At 48.1% G+C, this 18263-nt stretch overlaps 1 protein-coding gene across 1 annotated transcript; it reads right to left on the reverse strand.

Moving 5' to 3' along the window:
- Positions 1 to 7384: 7384 nt before the first annotated feature.
- TREX2 (three prime repair exonuclease 2) lies at positions 7385 to 17833 on the reverse strand. Its single transcript, XM_048487700.1, has 2 exons — positions 17698 to 17833; positions 7385 to 8700 (listed from the first exon to the last, which is right to left on the reverse strand). The coding sequence occupies exon 2, from the start codon at positions 8696 to 8698 to the stop codon at positions 8009 to 8011; it is 690 nt and encodes a 229-aa protein (XP_048343657.1). The 5' UTR covers positions 8699 to 8700; positions 17698 to 17833; the 3' UTR covers positions 7385 to 8008.
- Between the last annotated feature and the right edge of the window lie 430 nt (positions 17834 to 18263).

The raw sequence follows: 18263 nt of genomic DNA on the forward strand, positions 1-18263 counted from the left end.
TCTTGGCTCTAGCTGTTCTGGGGACAATAGCAGGGAATACTTGAACTGAGGTGTGTGGGAAGTCTCGTGCACGGGTTTCCTGTGGCTGCTGTGTAAAGAAGCCCCAAATGCCAACCAACCCATTACAGTTTCCAAATGCCAACTGGGCCTAATGCCTTTTATTGGCAATAGCCGGTATCACTGCTAGCTTACTTCATTAATCTTAGGAAATGAGAACTATTTTTAGAAAATTACAAGTATTAGTGAAGAAAAATCAAGTCACAATGCACGACATCACAAGGTATCTTTCTGTTTCCACACATTGTGAAATGGCCTTGATGGTGGGGGACATGAAGCTAACCTGGCTTCTTAACTTTGCTGTGGGGGGGGCTGGGCTGTATCCTGGAGAGCTGAGATGCTTGATTCCCCACTCTTTTTCTGCTCCCACCTGCTGCCTCCCACAAGGTGTTTGTTGTGGGTAGAGAAAAGAGGGGGCGTTTGTTAGCTGTTTGGAGACTCCTTAGCCAAACAAACGGGCACCTGGGATGCCGCGTCGCGTCTCTGCGCTCCTTGCCCTCAGCCGTGCGCTCCAGGAATGCCCACGCCTCTGGAATGCCTGGCTAACTACCCGTCATGCCCCGCCCAGCCCCTAATTGGGGGCACATGCACCACTGTTTGGATCCCACCCACCATGCAGGGAACCTGTTACTAAAATTTTTGGATCCCACCACTTGATAAAAAAGGTATCATGGCCAACAGAAAGGGATCAACAACCAGCTAAGTAAACAAAGAGCACTGGGGGCGGGGGGGTGGGAAGGGCGGGGGTGGGGATTGAGCAGGCAAACATGGGCTTCCCCCTAATTGCCTTGTGTTCTATAAAAATAATGCCAAGGCATAATCACAAATCTCGAGGAGCAAATACTGGATTTGTGTCTCTGTCTCCTTCCACCCCCCCCAAAAGGCAGAGGGACTCCTCTGCAGGAATGTCAGAGAAATCCATGAACTTTTTTCCTAGGAGGACTTCTCCCACCTGCCATGATGAGCTCAAATAAACAGTATGGAAAGTCCTAACCAGATTCAAATGGCCAGTGAGGATGACCCAAACAGTGGTGTTTGTGATGCAAGATTGTTTTACTGCCATCACGCTATGGAAACGCTTCCAGACTTCTTAGTAGCCCTGTGGCTAGCCTGATCTCCCTCCTGATATCTGGAGTCAAGCAGGGCCAGGGTCCTGGCATAGGGTAAATTCTTCTGGATGGACAAATGTCAAGTGTGCAAAGCCAGTAGTTGCGAGTTATGAGGGGAATGGGTGCAAGCCTCCCAAGCCAGCTGAACAGTTTTTCGGCGCCTACCTCTGGATAGGTTGAAGGAAGGGTTAGGCCCTCTCTCCCTGGGTGAGATGGTCTTGAAAGTCCTGTCTGTAAGATGCACTTTCATCTATCATCATCAGGGGGAAAAGAAAAAATGGATGGAGTGGGACATTGAGGTGGTGAACCTTCAAAGGACCCTCCAGCAACACCTTACAGCTGACAAATAAAGACCGCCCTTGAACTTCCTTTTGCAGCTGGGAGGGCTCTCACCCTTGACCTCCACACTTCATACAACAGCAGATTTGGCTAATGTGGTTCACCCCCCCCCCATGATGTGGCAGGAGGGCTTCAGGCTGGAGTCTTTGCTGCTAATATATCCATTTGAGGGACTTTCTCTGCACCTGCCATGACATTGAGCTCAAATGAACAGCAAGACCAGTCCTAATCAGACCAAATGGCACAGTGAGGATGACCCAACAGAAGTATTGTGATGCAAGATTGTTTACTGTCATCAAGTTATGTGGTAACGCTCTACACTTGGAATAGCCTCAGGTTAGCCTGACTCCCCCCCTCCCCAACCATACCCAGCCATCTCTAGAGAGAGCCAAGCAGGGCTGGTCCCAGTGGCTAATACTTGGATGAAAGGCTTTCCAAAGGAATACCAGGGCAGGATGCCGAGAAGAGGCAGGCCAGTGGCAGAAAACCACCTCCAAATGTCTCTTACCTTGAAAACTCCAACCAGGGTTCTGCGCATAAGTCAAAATGTGTAAATTGACAGCAAAAAAGAAAAATTTTAAAAGCTGTAGAAGAAAAAACATAACTATGCCGGATGGCACAAGCATGTGGAATTTTTTGCACTAAAATAAAAGAGAAAAAGCAAGGTAGATCTAATGTCTCTAGAGTCTAGGGGCACATCGTGGGTATGACAAACTAATTTACAGGAAGACCAGAAGCCACTGGGAGATATTAGCCCACAACAAGGTCCCACCATAGAGGGGGAGGAGGCATCTGAGATTGCACCTAGCTTCCAAAAGGAGGCTCAGATTCCTAAAGGGGCACCTTTAAGAAAAAAAATGCAAGCGCTTAGCATCTCACTGGTCAGAGAGAAGTCACATGAACCTTTCCTTGGAGGGACTTTTCTACCTCTGCCAAGTGATGAGCTCAAATGAACAGAACCGGAAGGCAGGATGTGGAGTGACGTAGCTCTGAGGAGAGATTATTACCCGTAACCCAAACCTATAAAAAAATTCATATATAATAGTAGCATATATTGCTGGAAGAAGTGGTCGAAGAACGCTCCTTATATGCAAAGCGTTTCCTGTTTGTTTTGATATGGTACTTTTAAGTGTGCTGCAAAAAAATTGGATAATGATGGAATAGAGCATATATACTCTGGTGTATGGATGACTGAAAAAAATAATTTTTGTTCTTATGAATCATGAATGTGGAAGTATGAAATATGGACGGATATTCTTTATGGATTATGGATTTATGTATGTAAAATTATGATATATGAAATGAAATAAGACGACAAAACTGGATACATAATAGTAAAGAACATTTTATTTCACATCAGCTTGAGTGCAACGGTTTGTTGTAGTTTTGAGGTAGTGCATGTTGCACTCAGTTTTTGTAAGTGTTCAACAGTGTTGGATAGTGTTGGTGGGTCGGGACCCCTTTGGGGGTCGAACGACCCTTTCACAGGGGTTGCCTAAGACTTTCTGCATCAGTGTTCTCCATCTGAAAAATGGATAAATGTTAGGGTTGGGGGTCACCACAACATGAGGAACTGTATTAAAGGGTCGCGGCATTAGGAAGGTTGAGAACCACTGGCCTAACCCCTCCTCCAACCTATCTAGGATGGCACAAAAAACTTTCAGCTGGCTTGGGAGGCTTGCACCCATTCCCGCTCGCAACTGCACAACTTTAGCACACTTGACATTGTCGATCCAAGTACTTGCCAGGACTGGCCCTGCTTGGCTCCAGAGATCAGAGGAGATCAGGCTAGCCCGGGGCTAATAGATACCAGCCCACAACAAGGTTCCACCGTAGAGGGGAGGAGGCATCTGAGATAGCACCACCAGCTCCCAAAAGGAGGCTCAGATTCTAAGGGGCACCTTAAGAAAAATGCAGCGCTTTAGACCACTGGAATGATGCACATTTGCTCTGTCTCAGGAAGAAAGAAAAATAATCCAGACACCCCCGAAGGGTGACATGGACACCTAAAATGAAATTCTCTTACGATGTCACCTATATGCATGTAAAAATACCAGAAATTGCAACTGTGGAAGCCAAAAAAGCTAACAGTTTTGAGAAATAAGATCTCACTCCAGAAGGCCAAGGAAAACTCCATCCAGTATAAAAAGGGTTGGCCTGGAAGCAGAGGAAAACAACAGAGCAGGCAAACAGGGGCCTCTTTAATCGCCTTGCATTCTGCAAGAAAGCCAAGGCATAATCCCATACAAGGAGGAATACTGGATTTCTGGCTCTGGCTTCCACCCCCAACGGCAGAGGGACTCTCTGCAGGAAGGGCAGAGAAGTCCATGAACCTTTCCTTGGAGGACTTTACTACCTGCCAAGATGAGCTTAAATGAACAGTATGGAAAGTCCTAACCAGACCAAATGGCCAGTGAGGATGACCCAACAGAGGTGTTGTGATGCAAGATTGTTTACTGCCATTGCTATGGAAACACCCAGACTTCAGTAGCCCTGGGCTAGCCTGATCTCCTCTGATCTCTGGAGCCAAGCAGGGCCAGTCCTGGCTAGTACTTGGATGGACAATGTCAAGTGTGCTAAAGGTGTAAAGTTGCGAGGGCGAATGGGTGCAAGGCTAATCTGAATTCCCCAGATAAGCCTCCACAGCTCAGGCGGCAGAGCTGGGAATCAAACCTGGTTCCTCCAGATTAGATACACAAGCTCTTAACCTCCTATGCCACTGCTGCTCCTTTCGGGTGCTCCTTTGGGGTGTATTCTTCTTGATGAACTGCTGCTCCTTTGGGGTATATTCTTCTTGATGAACTGTTTGGATGTAACCTATAAAAATAAGAACTTTTAGCCATTCTAGCATGGCTCCTCTGATGCAGTCTTGCCCGTTGTTGGCCGAATAAAATATTTCTTTGATTTTATTCTTGGTCGGCTTGAGCTTTTTGGCTTAAATATTTTGAACCCTGTGGGAACACCGGGATCGTCTGCCCCCCCCCCTGCCCCCCTCCGCCGCCCCCTAGACATGCCATTGGCCACTGGAGCTTTGATAGGCTATGAAGATTTTTAAAACATGGCTTTGGCAGCAACTGCCACACACAGCAGTGTGACTGAAAGGAAGCTGAAGCAATGTTGTGGCTGACTCCGCCTCCTGAAGGACTCAATTTATGGCAGTCATTTTGGCACTGGCGTAATGCCCATTGGGCAAGGTGGGCAGCTGCCCAGGGCATCACCTTGTGGGGAGCATCAAAATGCTGGGTTCGTTTTTGGGTATTTTAGTGGTTTTCCATTTTTGGCCTGCAGGGGGCGCAGTTTTTAGGCTAGTGGCACCAGAATTTCAGCGTATCATCAGGAGACTGTCCTTATGATACCCCCCAGGTTTGGTGAGGTTTGGTTCAGGGAGTCCAAAGTTATGGACTCCCAAAGGGGGTGCCCCTATCCCCCATTGTTTCCAATGGGAGCTAATAGGAGATGGGGGCTACAGTTTTGAGGGTCCATAACTTTGGCCCCCCTGAACCAAACTGCACCACACTTGGGGGGTATCATTAGGGCAGTCTCCTGATGAGACCCTGAAAGTTTTGAGACTGTGCCTTCAGAAATGTGCCCCCCCCAGCCTGCAAACCCCATTGACAGCAATGCAGAAAACTCAATGCAGAACAAAGATTCTTGGGCAAATTTCTAGGATGTTCCTGCAGGGGGTGCATTTTTGGATGTATCGGCACCAAAATTTCAGGGTATAATCTGGAGATGATGGCACCCCTCAAGTTTGGTGCAGTTTGGTTCAGGAGGGGCCAAAGTTATGGACCCTCAAAACTGTAGCCCCCATCTCCTATTAGCTCCCATTGGAAACAATGGGGGATGGGGCACCCCCTTTGGGAGTCCATAACTTTGGACTCCTTGAACCTCACCAAATCTGGGGAGTAGCATAAGGACAGTCCCCTGATGACATGCTGAAATTTTGGTGCTGATATGTCTAAAAATGCACCCCCTGCAGGCACCAATGTCCTGGTGCAAAAAGAAATTTGGTCGTGGTGGAGTGGCTGCCCATCGGGGCGGGGGGGGCATCCAACTCAGGTTTTGCCCAGGGCTACAGTTTGCCCAGGGCTGCCTCATTACGCCCCTGCATTTTGGGGCTGCACACGTCGTCGCACCTGGCCAGAATCCCAAAGTTCCCTGCAGGTTCCAAGAGGTTTGGTTTTTTCCCCTCCATTGTTATTTTCATAAAAGGCCTTTGAAGTTTTGATTCTGGTCCATTTGCATAGGCCTTCCTGTTCTCCATCCAAGATGAAAGCTACCTATCATGTTGGTGTGAGTTGGGATTACAGGATGCCCTTTCCTCACAATCATCTTTTGCATTTCTTTTTAAAATCACAACCCGAAAACAATTTTGCCTTTACCTGCCCACCACATATGAAAAAAGAACCATCCTGTTGTTGACGTTTCCAGCATTTGTTTGATACTCCTTTATGCATTTTAGACAATTTTTTCAGTGTTAAATACCATCTGTACAACATCATAAGAACATAAGAACTAGCCTGCTGGATCAGACCAGAGTCCATCTAGTCCAGCTCTCTGCTACTCGCAGTGGCCCACCAGGTGCCTTTGGGAGCTCACATGCAGGATGTGAAAGCAATGGCCTTCTGCTGCTGCTGCTGCTCCTGAGCACCTGGTCCGCTAAGGCATTTGCAATCTGAGATCAAGGAGGATCAAGATTGGTAGCCATAGATTGACTTCTCCTCCACAAATCTGTCCAAGCCCCTTTTAAAGCTATCCAGGTTAGTGGCCATCACCACCTCCTGTGGCAGCATATTCCAAACACCAATCACACGTTGCGTGAAGAAGTCTTTCCTTTTATTAGTCCTAATTCTTCCCCCCAGCATTTTCAATGAATGCCCCCTGGTTCTAGTATTGTGAGAAAGAGAGAAAAATGTCTCTCTGTCAACATTTTCTACCCCATGCATAATTTTATAGACTTCAATCATATCCCCCCTCAGACGTCTCCTCTCCAAACTAAAGAGTCCCAAACGCTGCAGCCTCTCCTCATAAGGAAGGTAATCATCATTTTATAGTAATTTTCTTTCAAATTATAACAATTCAGATCATTTCAGATCTTTTTTCCGTAATCTTTCCCATTCTTCCATTTGTATGTTTCTCCTCAAGTTACTAGCCCATTTTACCATCACCAATTTAACCCCCTCTTTCTCTGAATCCCACTTTAATAACATCTTATATATTTCAGTAAATAGTTCATTTACACATAGATTACCTTCACATTCTGTCATCTGCATAACAAAACCTGTGTTTTTGTTGTTTACTTTAAATGTTACTTTCAGTAATTGATAGTAACTGAACCAATTTTTAACCCAAGGCATTCTTGTTGGGATTGATGGGGGAGGATATCCCAGATCAATACAGAATACTTTTCATGTACATGACAACTGCAGCAAGGATTTTATATGCATACAAATGGAGGGACAATAAAATTCCAACGAAACAAGACTGGATCTTAAAAGTCACAGCATATGCAAAGATGGCAAAGCTGACAGTGTTTATAAAAGACAAGAACCTGGACAATTTCCTTGAGGACTGGAAACCCTTTGCAGACCGCCTACTGAAAACATATACGAATAGAGAAATAATGGCAGCATTTGAGATTTATTATTATTATTATGGTAGATTTCACAGCTGATCTTTAGTTGATTGTTGGCCTTTTGTTACAATTCGAGCCTCACCCAGAGGCCTAGGAAGTTGTAATGTATCGGCGTAGTATTCGTGAGGATCCCAACAGGGCTGCCTTCTGAATCTGACAGATGTTAATTTTGTCAATTCGAAGATGTTTCAAGAGCTGCCCTAGTGTTTTCGGAATGGCGCCCAGCGTGCCGATTACCACTGGGACGACCTCAGCTGGTTTGTGCCATAAATGCTGAAGCTCGATTTTCAAATCGTGGTATCTAGTGACCTTTTATCATTAATAATAATAATGTTCTTTAATTAATTAATTAATTAATTAATTACATGCCGTCCAACCCTCAAAGGGCTCTGTTTAAAATGAAAACACCGGATTGGACTAAAATAGTTTTATACGAAGGACTAAAACTGAAAGAAATGCAGATACCACTCATATGCACGAAGCTAGATTTGCGTTCAGAATCCACAATGAGATAGCTGAAAGTCACCATATACGTGTGTAGGGATGTCTTTGAAATGTGTGTGTGTTTTTCCCTCTTTTCGTGTTAATACTATAGTGGGGGAGGGGAGATAAGATTTGGGTTTTCCCCCTTTCTTTCTGTAAGTATTATTTATATGCGTGAAATAAATAAAAATTTATAATTAAAAAAAAAGGGTTGGGGACCTTTGCTCCAGAACGAATGCCAAATCCCACCCACTCAGCACCAACGTTTAAGGCTAAAATGTCTCTCAGGCTGCGTGGAGTTAACAATTCAGCCATCTTGGCAAATACAGGGAGAGATCACAATTCTGCAGGATACAGAGCAACCCTGGCGCATCTTCGTTTGGATTTAGCGCCAGTTTCTGCGGCTGAGTGGACTGGGAGGGTACATCGGCTTGATCTCCCCCCAGCTTCGGGCGTTGACCGCTGCCCACTCCATCAGACTGGGGGCTTTGGCAAGGAACACCAAGAGCAGAGTGAGCACGTCCCCTTCAGCCGAGTGGGCCCCGACGGGATCCTGCCCATAGAAGCGCCGGAACACCTCTCCCAGCCTGTAGCTCTTGTTCGCAGCCTGATCCAGGTCTTTCAGGGCCGGCAGCGTGTCCAGACAGCTGGTGTCCGGCGGCAGGTCAGCGTCCACTCGCCAGAGCTCGGTCCGCAGCAGGGGGAAGTCAAAGCCCAGGCCGTTGTGGGCCACCAAGCAGATGGGGCCAGCTTGCCGGTCCAGGAAGGCCCTCATGGCCTCCACCACAGCACTGTTGAAATGTGGCTTGCAGTTCTCCTCCAGCGTCTGGTTGCTCAGCCCGGTGATCTCCTCTGCTTTAGGGGCGAACGGCTTCTCCGGGTCGATGCAAAGGGTGAGTTTGTCCAAGATGCGAGGAGGCTGCGGGAATTGCGACAAATCCAGGGCGGGGCACTGCAGCGAATGACGGTTCACAGCAAAAAGACACAGCTCGGCGATGCAGGGCTGGGCTGGGGGCAAGCCGGTGGTTTCGACGTCAAGGAAGACGAAGGTCTGGAATTCCTGGGGGGAAGCCATGGCTGGCATGGGAAAGAGGCTTTTAGAATACATCAATTATGTATGAATTACTCTACATAAGTGGAGATAAAGTCGAGGGCATGGATCCCCAATATGGTGTCCATGGGCTCTGTGTAGGCTGACCAGACGTCGCGCTTTTGGCGGGACAGTCCCGCCTTTAAACAATTTGTCCCGCGTCCCGCGGGTTCTTCAAATTGTCCCGATTTTTGGGAGGCTGCCGCACTGCCTTCTGGGGCACAAGGCAGTGCGGCAGCCTCCCCCGCGTGCAGCCGCAGAAGCGCACTGCCTTCTGGGGCTTGCCGTTTGCCATCCTGTGACAGGCACAGACCCAGAAGGCAGTGCGCTCCTGCGGCCGTGTGCGCATGGGCGGCAAATGGCAAGCCCCAGAAGGCAGTGCGCAAGCCCACAGGGCAGCAAACGGCAAGCTCACAGGGCAGCAAACGGCAAGCCCCAGAAGGCAGTGCGCTCCTGGGGCTGCACGCGCGGCCGCCTCCCCCCCGTCCCGGATCACAAAGGTGACCATCTGGTCACCTTAGCTCTGTGGCACCTGCCAGTTCCCACCAAGTGTATTTAGAAAGTGGGTGGAGCTAGGTGGGGCTTCTGCCCAGCAAAGCTTCTCATAGGCTGTGCATCCTATTAAACCAAGGGTCCCCAACGTGGGACCCGTGGGCGCCATGATACCCACCAACATTCCTTTCTATTCTTTAGACAATGAGCGGGGCCAGGCTTTTTCCTGGAGAGCTTCTGACTGAGCACTGGTGATTTGATTGGCTCTAGAGATTTTGAAATATACAGCTTGGCATAGTTGGATCTTCACTTGTGTGACTAAAAGTAAGCTGGGGCAGCCATTTTGTAGCTGGCTCCACCTCTTATGGCAACCATTCTGTGGCTGGCTCCACCTCCTGCGGCAGCCATTTTGTGGCTGCACCCACCATGCCGTGTCAATTCCAGAAGTGCCCACAGGCTCAAATAGGTTGGGGACCCCTGTGCTAAACAATGTCTACAATGTTGAAGAATTAGCATCAGTTATACGTAACCTTGCTGCCTGGCATTTGGGGGCTGAGGCCACCTCCTGGCATCTGAATTCCACAGGCGCCCAACAGTTCACTAAGGCTGGGGACTCCTGGGTTAGGGAGTTTGACCGGAAGGAGCCTTATGCAAACAGGAGTGCCTTGCATGAAAGGACGTAGGTAAGGGGGGGTTCCCAGGTTCAATCCCCCCATTACATGTCCAAAGTTCCACCCCCATGCCCCCCCCCCACTCCCTCACTGTTTGGGCTTCCAGCCAGCAGTCCCTTCTGCCCTCCCCTCCCCTCCCCTCCGGGGAGAAGAGACTGCCGTTCCTGGCCTTGGAGAGCTGCTTTTATAAGCACTGAGGCCCCACCTGCCCCTGGGGGCGTGGCCACGCCTCCCCAAGCCCTGCCCCTGGCCTCAGTGCTTATAAAAGTAGCTCTCCGAGGCCAGGGACGGAAGTCTCTTGAGGCCTCCCCGGAGGGGAAGAAGAAGAAGAGTTTGGATTTATATCCCCCCTTTCTCTCCTGCAGGAGACTCAAAGGGGCTGACAATCTCCTTGCCCTTCCCCCCTCACAACAAACACCCTGTGAGGTGGGTGGGGCTGAGAGAGCTCCGAGAAGCTGTGACTTGCCCAAGGTCACCCAGCTGGCGTGTGTGGGAGTGCCCAGGCTAATCTGAATTCCCTAGATAAGCCCCCACAGCTCAGGCGGCAGAGCTGGGAATCAAACCCGGTTCCTCCAGATTAGATACATGAGCTCTTAACCTCCTACGCCACTGCTGCTCCTATAGTAAAGGTAAAGTTTCCCCTTCAGTTTCCACCCAAGCCAGGAAGATGAACATTGCCTCTGATTGCCACGCCTTTGCGTAGCAAGTTCCACCCAAACACTTACTGATTGGTTCCTCACCCTGGGACGTGGACAATAAGAAGAAGAAGAAGAAGAGTTTGGATTTATATCCCCCCTTTCTCTCCTGCAGGAGACTCAAAGGGGCTTACAATCTCCTTGCCCTTCCCCCCTCACAACAAACACCCTGTGAGGTAGGTGGGGCTGAGAGAGCTCCGAGAAGCTGTGACTAGCCCAAGGTCACCCAGCTGGCGTGTGTGGGAGTGCAAAGGCTAATCTGAATTCCCCAGATAAGCCTCCACAGCTCAAGCGGCAGAGCTGGGAATCAAACCCGGTTCCTCCAGATTAGATACACGAGCTCTTAACCTCCTACGCCAGGGACTGCCGGCTGCCGGTTGAGCCGGCTGTGTGTGGGGGGGGGAGAGGGCGGAGCCAGGTGAGGGTGGAGCCTCCGTCTCCAGACAGGGTTGGAGCTGAGGGGGGGCGGGCCTCGGGGAAGTGTGGCCATGCCCCCAGGGGCAGATGGGGGCGTGGCCTTGCCCCCGAACCCCACCCCCTAAACCCACCCCATCAAAATGTTATACCTACGTCACTGCTTGCGTGTGTTGACCTGATGCAGGCGCGGCAATCATGTCCTCTGCTGAAGAGGCAAGCCACAGTGGCAGGTGGCTGGCCTCTTCAGCAGCTGGAACTGGCCACAGCCTCCATTCCAGCTGGAACGGTGCCATTCTAGGCTTGCATAAATCCTGGCCCCATCAATGCCAGGAGGAACCTGTGGTTTGCTGGCAGGAATCCTCGGTATGCGGCCACCTTTGTGGGCAAGAGGCAGTTTCGTGGAGCCTTAACGAGGCCACCTCTTACGTCAACAAACACCTGCAGTGCAAATGACCAGGAAATAGAAAGAGCCGATCTCCTTCGTGCAAGAGCGGGACACTCAGGAATCCTGACTCATCCGATGGCTGCTCCACCCGTCCCCACAGCCCGCCCAACTCGCAAAGACCTGCGGGAGGATTACCCTGCCTGGCCCAATTGACATGTGCCTCAGAACAAGGAAGTGAAATGCTGATCCGGCAGGGCCTCTTCCCGCTGAACGCATTTGAGAATCTTCCCTGGCATTCACTAGCATTTTCGTTTTATAATGCACTCAATGCCGGTTTGTTCCAGAGGGACCCAAATTCAAACAATGTTAAAGAATCAAAACGAACAGCACAAAAATGGATCCCCGGAGAGTCCCGCTTCACTGGTGGTGTTGCCAGCTTCCAAGGGGAACCTGGGGATCTCTCGGGATACCAGCTGATCTCCAGGTGGCAAAGATCAACTCCCCAGAAGAAAACGAGAACTTTGAAAGGGAGACTCCATGGCACTATACCCCGAAGAGAGGCATTTTGGATTAATACCCCCTCTTTCTCTCCTGTAGGGAGACTCAAAGGGGCTTACAAGCTCCGTTCCCTTCCTCTCACTACCACACAGGTGTCAAATTCGCAGCCCTCCATGCTGGCAGGGGATGATGGGAACTGTAGTCCATAACTTCCGGAGGGCTGCGAATTTGACATTTATGCACTACAACAAACACCCTGTGAAGTGGGTGGGGCTGAGAGAGCTCTAAAGAACTGTGACTAGCCCAAGGACACCCAGCTGGCATGTGTTGGGAGTGCACAAGCTAATCTAGTTCACCAGATAAGCCTCCACTGTTCAAGTGGCAGAGCAGGGAATATTTATCCCTGAGGCCCTAGTTTTCTAATTGCGTGGACTCCTTTTAGGGGAAGGAGTATTCCAAGATCCAGTCCAAATGGGCTGCGATCCAATCGACTGCCTCACATTTAAGCATGTATACATTCAACTGAAGCAGGCTAAAAAAGATCCTTGATGAGGCCTCACTGACGCAAAGGGCTTTGGCTCCATGGCAGAGCATTTGCTTGGCTGGCAAAAGATCCCGGGTTCAAACCCTGGCGTCGCCAGTTAAAAGGGTCAGTTGGTGAGTGATATGAAAGACCTCAGCCCGAGACCCCCGGAGAGCAGCTGGCAGCCTGAAAAGACAATACTGAGGCTGACGCAAGCGTCTGATTCAGAACAGAGCGGCTAAAGGTCCAAAGCAGACACTGAGGTGTCCCTACAAATGGTTCCATCTCAGCTGAATTCACGGACTACACAGCTGTCTGGGCATTGTGCTAGGATTCATAGGTGTCAAACTCGCGGCCCTCCAGATGTTATGGGCTACAGTTCCCATCATCCCCTGCCAACATGATGTTCTTTTATGACATCAAGAAGATCCTACCACCCCGCCCTTTTGGGGTCTTCTGGGGGTATTGTTAACAGGCGCCATCCTGGGTTAACTAATTAATTAATGCTGCATTTTAATGGGGTAGGGTTTATTTTTATTAGAGCCATCTTAACTTATATTTATATGGTATTTTAATTTGATTGTGCTCTTTCTACATGTTGTTCACCGCCCTGAGCCCTTCGGGGGAGGGCGGTCTATAAACCCAATAAATAATAATAATAATAATAATAATAATAATAATAATAATAATAATAATAATAATAATAATAACAACAACAACAACAACAACAACAACAACATCTGGAGGGCCATAGGTTCACCACCACTGTGCTAGATGAACCTTAGGATCCTTTCCAGCTCCATGCTTCCAAGTTTCTACCCCACACAGTCCCTCGCAGGTCAGCATCTACAGGTGCCCTCTTGCACAGCTGATCCAGAGTTTCGAGCTGGGTTTTCACTGATTTGCTGTATCTGTCGATGGGCAGCCAGCTTGATGCCACCCTTGATATATTGGAGAGTAGTCTGGAGGCTGTGGTGAACTGGTTGGCGTGGAGCCAGCTGAAATTAAATCCATCAAAGATAGGGGTCCTATGGCTGGGCTGGGGAGGCTAAGGGATGGGATGCCCGCTTCCGGCTCTCGACAGGGTGCAATTAACACCTCTGCTGGCTGTTAAGAGGCTGGGTGTGATGCTGGGCACCTCCCTCTCTAGGGAGGCAGAGGTCACAAATGTAGCCAAACTGGCATTTTCCACCCACGCCAGGCTGGGCAACTAGCACTCTAGTTGTCTCACACCGACCTAGCCAGTGATCCATGCAACGGTCACCCCAGAATAGATTACCACAACTCGCTGTATGTAGGGCTGCCCTTGAGACTGCTCTGGAAGTTACCTCCAGAATGGACTATGGCAACTTGCTGTACGTAGGGCTGCCCTTGAGATTGCTCCGGAAGTTACCTCCAGAACAGACTACGGCAACTCGCTGTATGTAGGGCTGCCCTTGAGATTGCTCCGGAAGTTACCTCCAGAATAGACTACGGCAACTCGCTGTATGTAGGGCTGCCCTTGAGACTGCTCTGGAAGTTACCTCCAGAATAGACTACGGCAACTCGCTGTATGTAGGGCTGCCCTTGAGACTGCTCTGGAAGTTACCTCCAGAATAGACTACGGCAACTCGCTGTATGTAGGGCTGCCCTTGAGATTGCTCCGGAAGTTACCTCCAGAATAGACTACGGCAACTCGCTGTATGTAGGGCTGCCCTTGAGACTGCTCTGGAAGTTACCTCCAGAATAGACTACGACCTCCGCTGTATGTAGGGCTGCCCTTGAGATTGCTCCGGAAGTTACCTCCAGAATAGATTACCGCAACTCGCTGTATGTAGGGCTGCCCTTGAGACTGCTCTGGAAGTTACCTCCAGAATGGACTATGGCAACTTGCTGTACGTAGGGCTGCCCTTGAGATTGCCCCAGAAGTTACCTCCAGAATAGACTACGGCAACTCGCTGTATGTAGGGCTGCCCTTGAGACTGCTCTGGAAGTTACCTCCAGAATAGACTACGGCAACTCGCTGTATGTAGGGCTGCCCTTGAGATTGCTCCGGAAGTTACCTCCAGAATAGATTACCGCAACTCGCTGTATGTAGGGCTGCCCTTGAGACTGCTCTGGAAGTTACCTCCAGAATGGACTATGGCAACTTGCTGTACGTAGGGCTGCCCTTGAGATTGCCCCAGAAGTTACCTCCAGAATAGACTACGGCAACTCGCTGTATGTAGGGCTGCCCTTGAGACTGCTCTGGAAGTTACCTCCAGAATAGACTACGGCAACTCGCTGTATGTAGGGCTGCCCTTGAGACTGCTCTGGAAGTTACCTCCAGAATAGACTACGGCAACTCGCTGTATGTAGGGCTGCCCTTGAGACTGCTCCGGAAGTTACCTCCAGAATAGACTACGGCAACTCGCTGTACATAGGGCTGCCCTTGAGATTGCTCCGGAAGTTACCTCCAGAATAGACTACGGCAACTCGCTGTACATAGGGCTGCCCTTGAGATTGCTCCGGAAGTTACAATTCGTCCAAAATGCAGCTGCAGGGGTCCTTAAGGGGACATTATGGAGAGGACATATCAAACCAGTGCTCTGTCGGCTGAACTGGCTCCAAATGGCATACAGGATCAGAGTCAAGGTTTTAGTATTAACGCTTAAACCCTAAATGGTCTGGCGCCTTTGTAGCTGTGTGACTGCCTCTCCAAATACACCCTGCAAAGAACTTTAAGTTCTGCAAATAACTTGCTGGTGGTCCCTGACCTGAAAAATGTCCAGCTAAATTCAGCTATAGCCAGAGCCTTTTTGGCTGTGGCCCCAATCTGGTTGAGTACTCTCACACGAGACCCGGGCCTTGCAGGGCATGCTTCAGTTCCGCAGGCCCTGTAAGACAGAGCTGTTCCAGCAAGCCTACAGTTGAGGGCAGCAATGGGGCTTCCAACTTAACTGACCTTTCACTCCCAGCCCTCCCTCCCTCCCTCCCTTCCATGTACTGCTTACACCTTTCATTTTCTGTGTACTCCTTTCCAATTGACTTCCAGCTATTAGAGTGCAGCGATAATGATATGCTATGGTTGATTTTATTATATATTGTAAGATGTGATTGTTGTGAGCCCACTGAAGAAGAAGAAGAAGAAGAAGAAGAAGAAGAAGAAGAAGAAGAAGAAGAAGAAGAAGAAGAAGAAGAAGAAGAAGAAGAAGAAGAAGAAGAAGAAGAAGAAGAAGAAGAAGAAGAAGAAGAAGAAGAAGAAGAAGAAGAAGAAGAAGAAGAAGAAGAAGAAGAAGAAGAAGAAGAAGAAGAGTTTGGATTTATATCCCCCCTTTCTCTCCAATAGGAGACTCAAAGGGGCTTACAAACTATTTTCCCTTCCCCCTTCACAACAAACACCCTGTAAGGTAGGTGGGGCTGAGAGAGCTCAGAAGAACTGTGACTAGTTCTTAACCACTACATCACTGGGGAAACGCAGCCTAAGAAACAAACAAACAGAATGGACACATTTTGCCTTTGAAACAGAATGCACTAGGATACAGTGTGAAACAGACTTCCCTCTGTGACACTCCTCTGAAGATGCCAGCCACAGATGCAGGCGAAACGTTAGGAACAAGATCCACCAGACCACGGCCACGCAGCCCGGAAAACCCACCAGAACCGGTTGAATCCAGTCGTGAAAGCCTCTGACAATACAAAATGCACTAAAGTCTGTCTTTCTTTTTAATGGCAGAGAGACAGAAACTGGAGGCTGGGAAAGGGTGCCTAGCCTGTACTGATAGCCAGTGTTGGTCGACTCTAGTGGTTAAGAGTGTCAGACTAGCATCTGGAAAACATAGGTTTCGAATCCCCCACTCACACCATAGAAGATTGCTGGGTCAGTCACACTCTTTCAGCCTAACCTACCTCACAGGGATGTTGTGAGGATAAAATGGAGGAGAGGAGAATAAGGGAGACCAGTTGGGGTCCACACTGCGGGGTGGGGGGGAGAGGGAGGGAGGGAAGAAAGAAAGAAAGAAAGAAAGAAAGAAAGAAAGAAAGAAAGAAAGAAAGAAAGAAAGAAAGAAAGAAAGAAAGAAAGAAAGAGAGAGAGAGAGAGAGAGAGAGAGAGAGAGAAAGAAAGAAAGAAAGAAAGAAAGAAAGAAAGAAAGAAAGAAAGAAAGAAAGAAAGAAAGAAAGAAAGAAAGAAAGAAAGAAAGAAAGAAAGAAAGAAAGAAAGAAAGAAAGAAAGAAAGAAAGCCTTAACTTCAGAGTTATCTATCTCCCCTGTGGAGGCCAGAATTGTCAGGTGATTTCCATGGAGATCAATGACTGCATGAGTTCTTCTGACATTTCATCTGTGTCTAGTCTCCCCTGAGAGAGAGAGAGAGAGAGAGAGAGAGAGAGAGAGAGAGAGAGAGAGAGAGAGAGAGATGCATGCATGTATGTATGTATGTATGCATGCATGCATGTATGTATGTATGTATGTATGTGTATGTGTGTGTGTGTATGTATGTATGTATGTATGTATGTATGTATGTATGTATGTATGTATGTGTATGTATGTATGTATGTATGTATGTATGTGTATGTGTGTGTATGTATGTATGTATGTGTATGTATGTATGTATGTATGTATATGTATGTATATGTATATGTATGTATATGTATACGTATACGTATATGTATATGTGTGTATATATGTGTGTGTGTGTGTATATGTATATGTATACATGTGTATATATGTGTGTATATGTGTGTATATATGTATATGTGTGTATATGTGTATGCATGTTTCATATATTTTGTGCTGTCAGCCACCTGAGCCCATCTTTACAAGGGAAAGGAATTGACATAAATCCCCTAAAATAAAAAAATTATACAGAAATGAAATGTCAGATGCAGTCCTAAATAAAACAGTTATCTATTTATTCAAAACAATGTTCATTTTTTAAAAAAAACATTTTACCTCCCTTCCCTACCCACAGGTGTACGGATCAAACCCAACACGCTCATCTGATCCCTAGATTAAATCTCCCTTCTTGAAATGCTTTCAGTTTCACAAATAAGAGTATTAGCCAACCTCACAGGGCTGTTAGGAAGAGGGGCAAGAGATTCCTTGTTTGGAATAACAAAACACTCAAAACCACTCTGGTCAGGTGAATGTCCTTCTCACTCACTGATGTGGCTGTCCGGCTTGAGAATAAAACCTCCTGAACTCGGGTGGGATTTAATTCTAGTAAGCATACATGTCCAGAGTGCTCTTTAAAATCTAGCTGCCCAGCTTTCTGATCCCTAGATGCAAGGACTGAACCAGATCTCCCAATTTCATCCCTCCAGATTTTGCTTGAGGATCAACTCACCGGGACGATTCCTAACGGAAGCAGCGATCCTTTAGCAGTGTCTGACTGGGATTCTTTAGTTGCGTCTGACTCCTCCAGCGCTCTGCCAGAAACTGAAAGAGGCATGTCCATGCAAGTCCTATCAAGCGGCCTCCTATGGGAGGGAGGAGAGAGAGAGAGAGAGAGAGAGACTAACTGCTCCAAGAGGATGATGGGAGATGTAGTCTTTAATGAATAATAACGAATAAAGCGCTGTTGAGCCACAGCTCTCACTGGCTGACTTCTAACTGTCAAATTCACCATTTCTGAACATTCTGTCACTTTCCAAATCCAATCCTCTTTTGTGGGTATTTTGTTATCTCTCAATTTTCGTGGAAATAAAGTTCTTGCTGCAAGAACTGCAGCCTTATGCCAATCCATCCATCGTGCTAAATAATCCACTTTGCCAAATGCTTTTTACCATACAAGACAGCCAAATCCACTTGCAAACTAGTGTTGCATGAAAGATGGAAGATGGGTGTTACTATCTGGTATTTCTTTGCAAATTGTTGGATTGTAGCAAATTGCAATTTTTAAAAAAATGATCG

Source organism: Sphaerodactylus townsendi, linkage group LG03 (assembly GCF_021028975.2).
Source record: "Sphaerodactylus townsendi isolate TG3544 linkage group LG03, MPM_Stown_v2.3, whole genome shotgun sequence".
NCBI classification, from domain to species: Eukaryota; Metazoa; Chordata; class Lepidosauria; order Squamata; family Sphaerodactylidae; genus Sphaerodactylus; species Sphaerodactylus townsendi.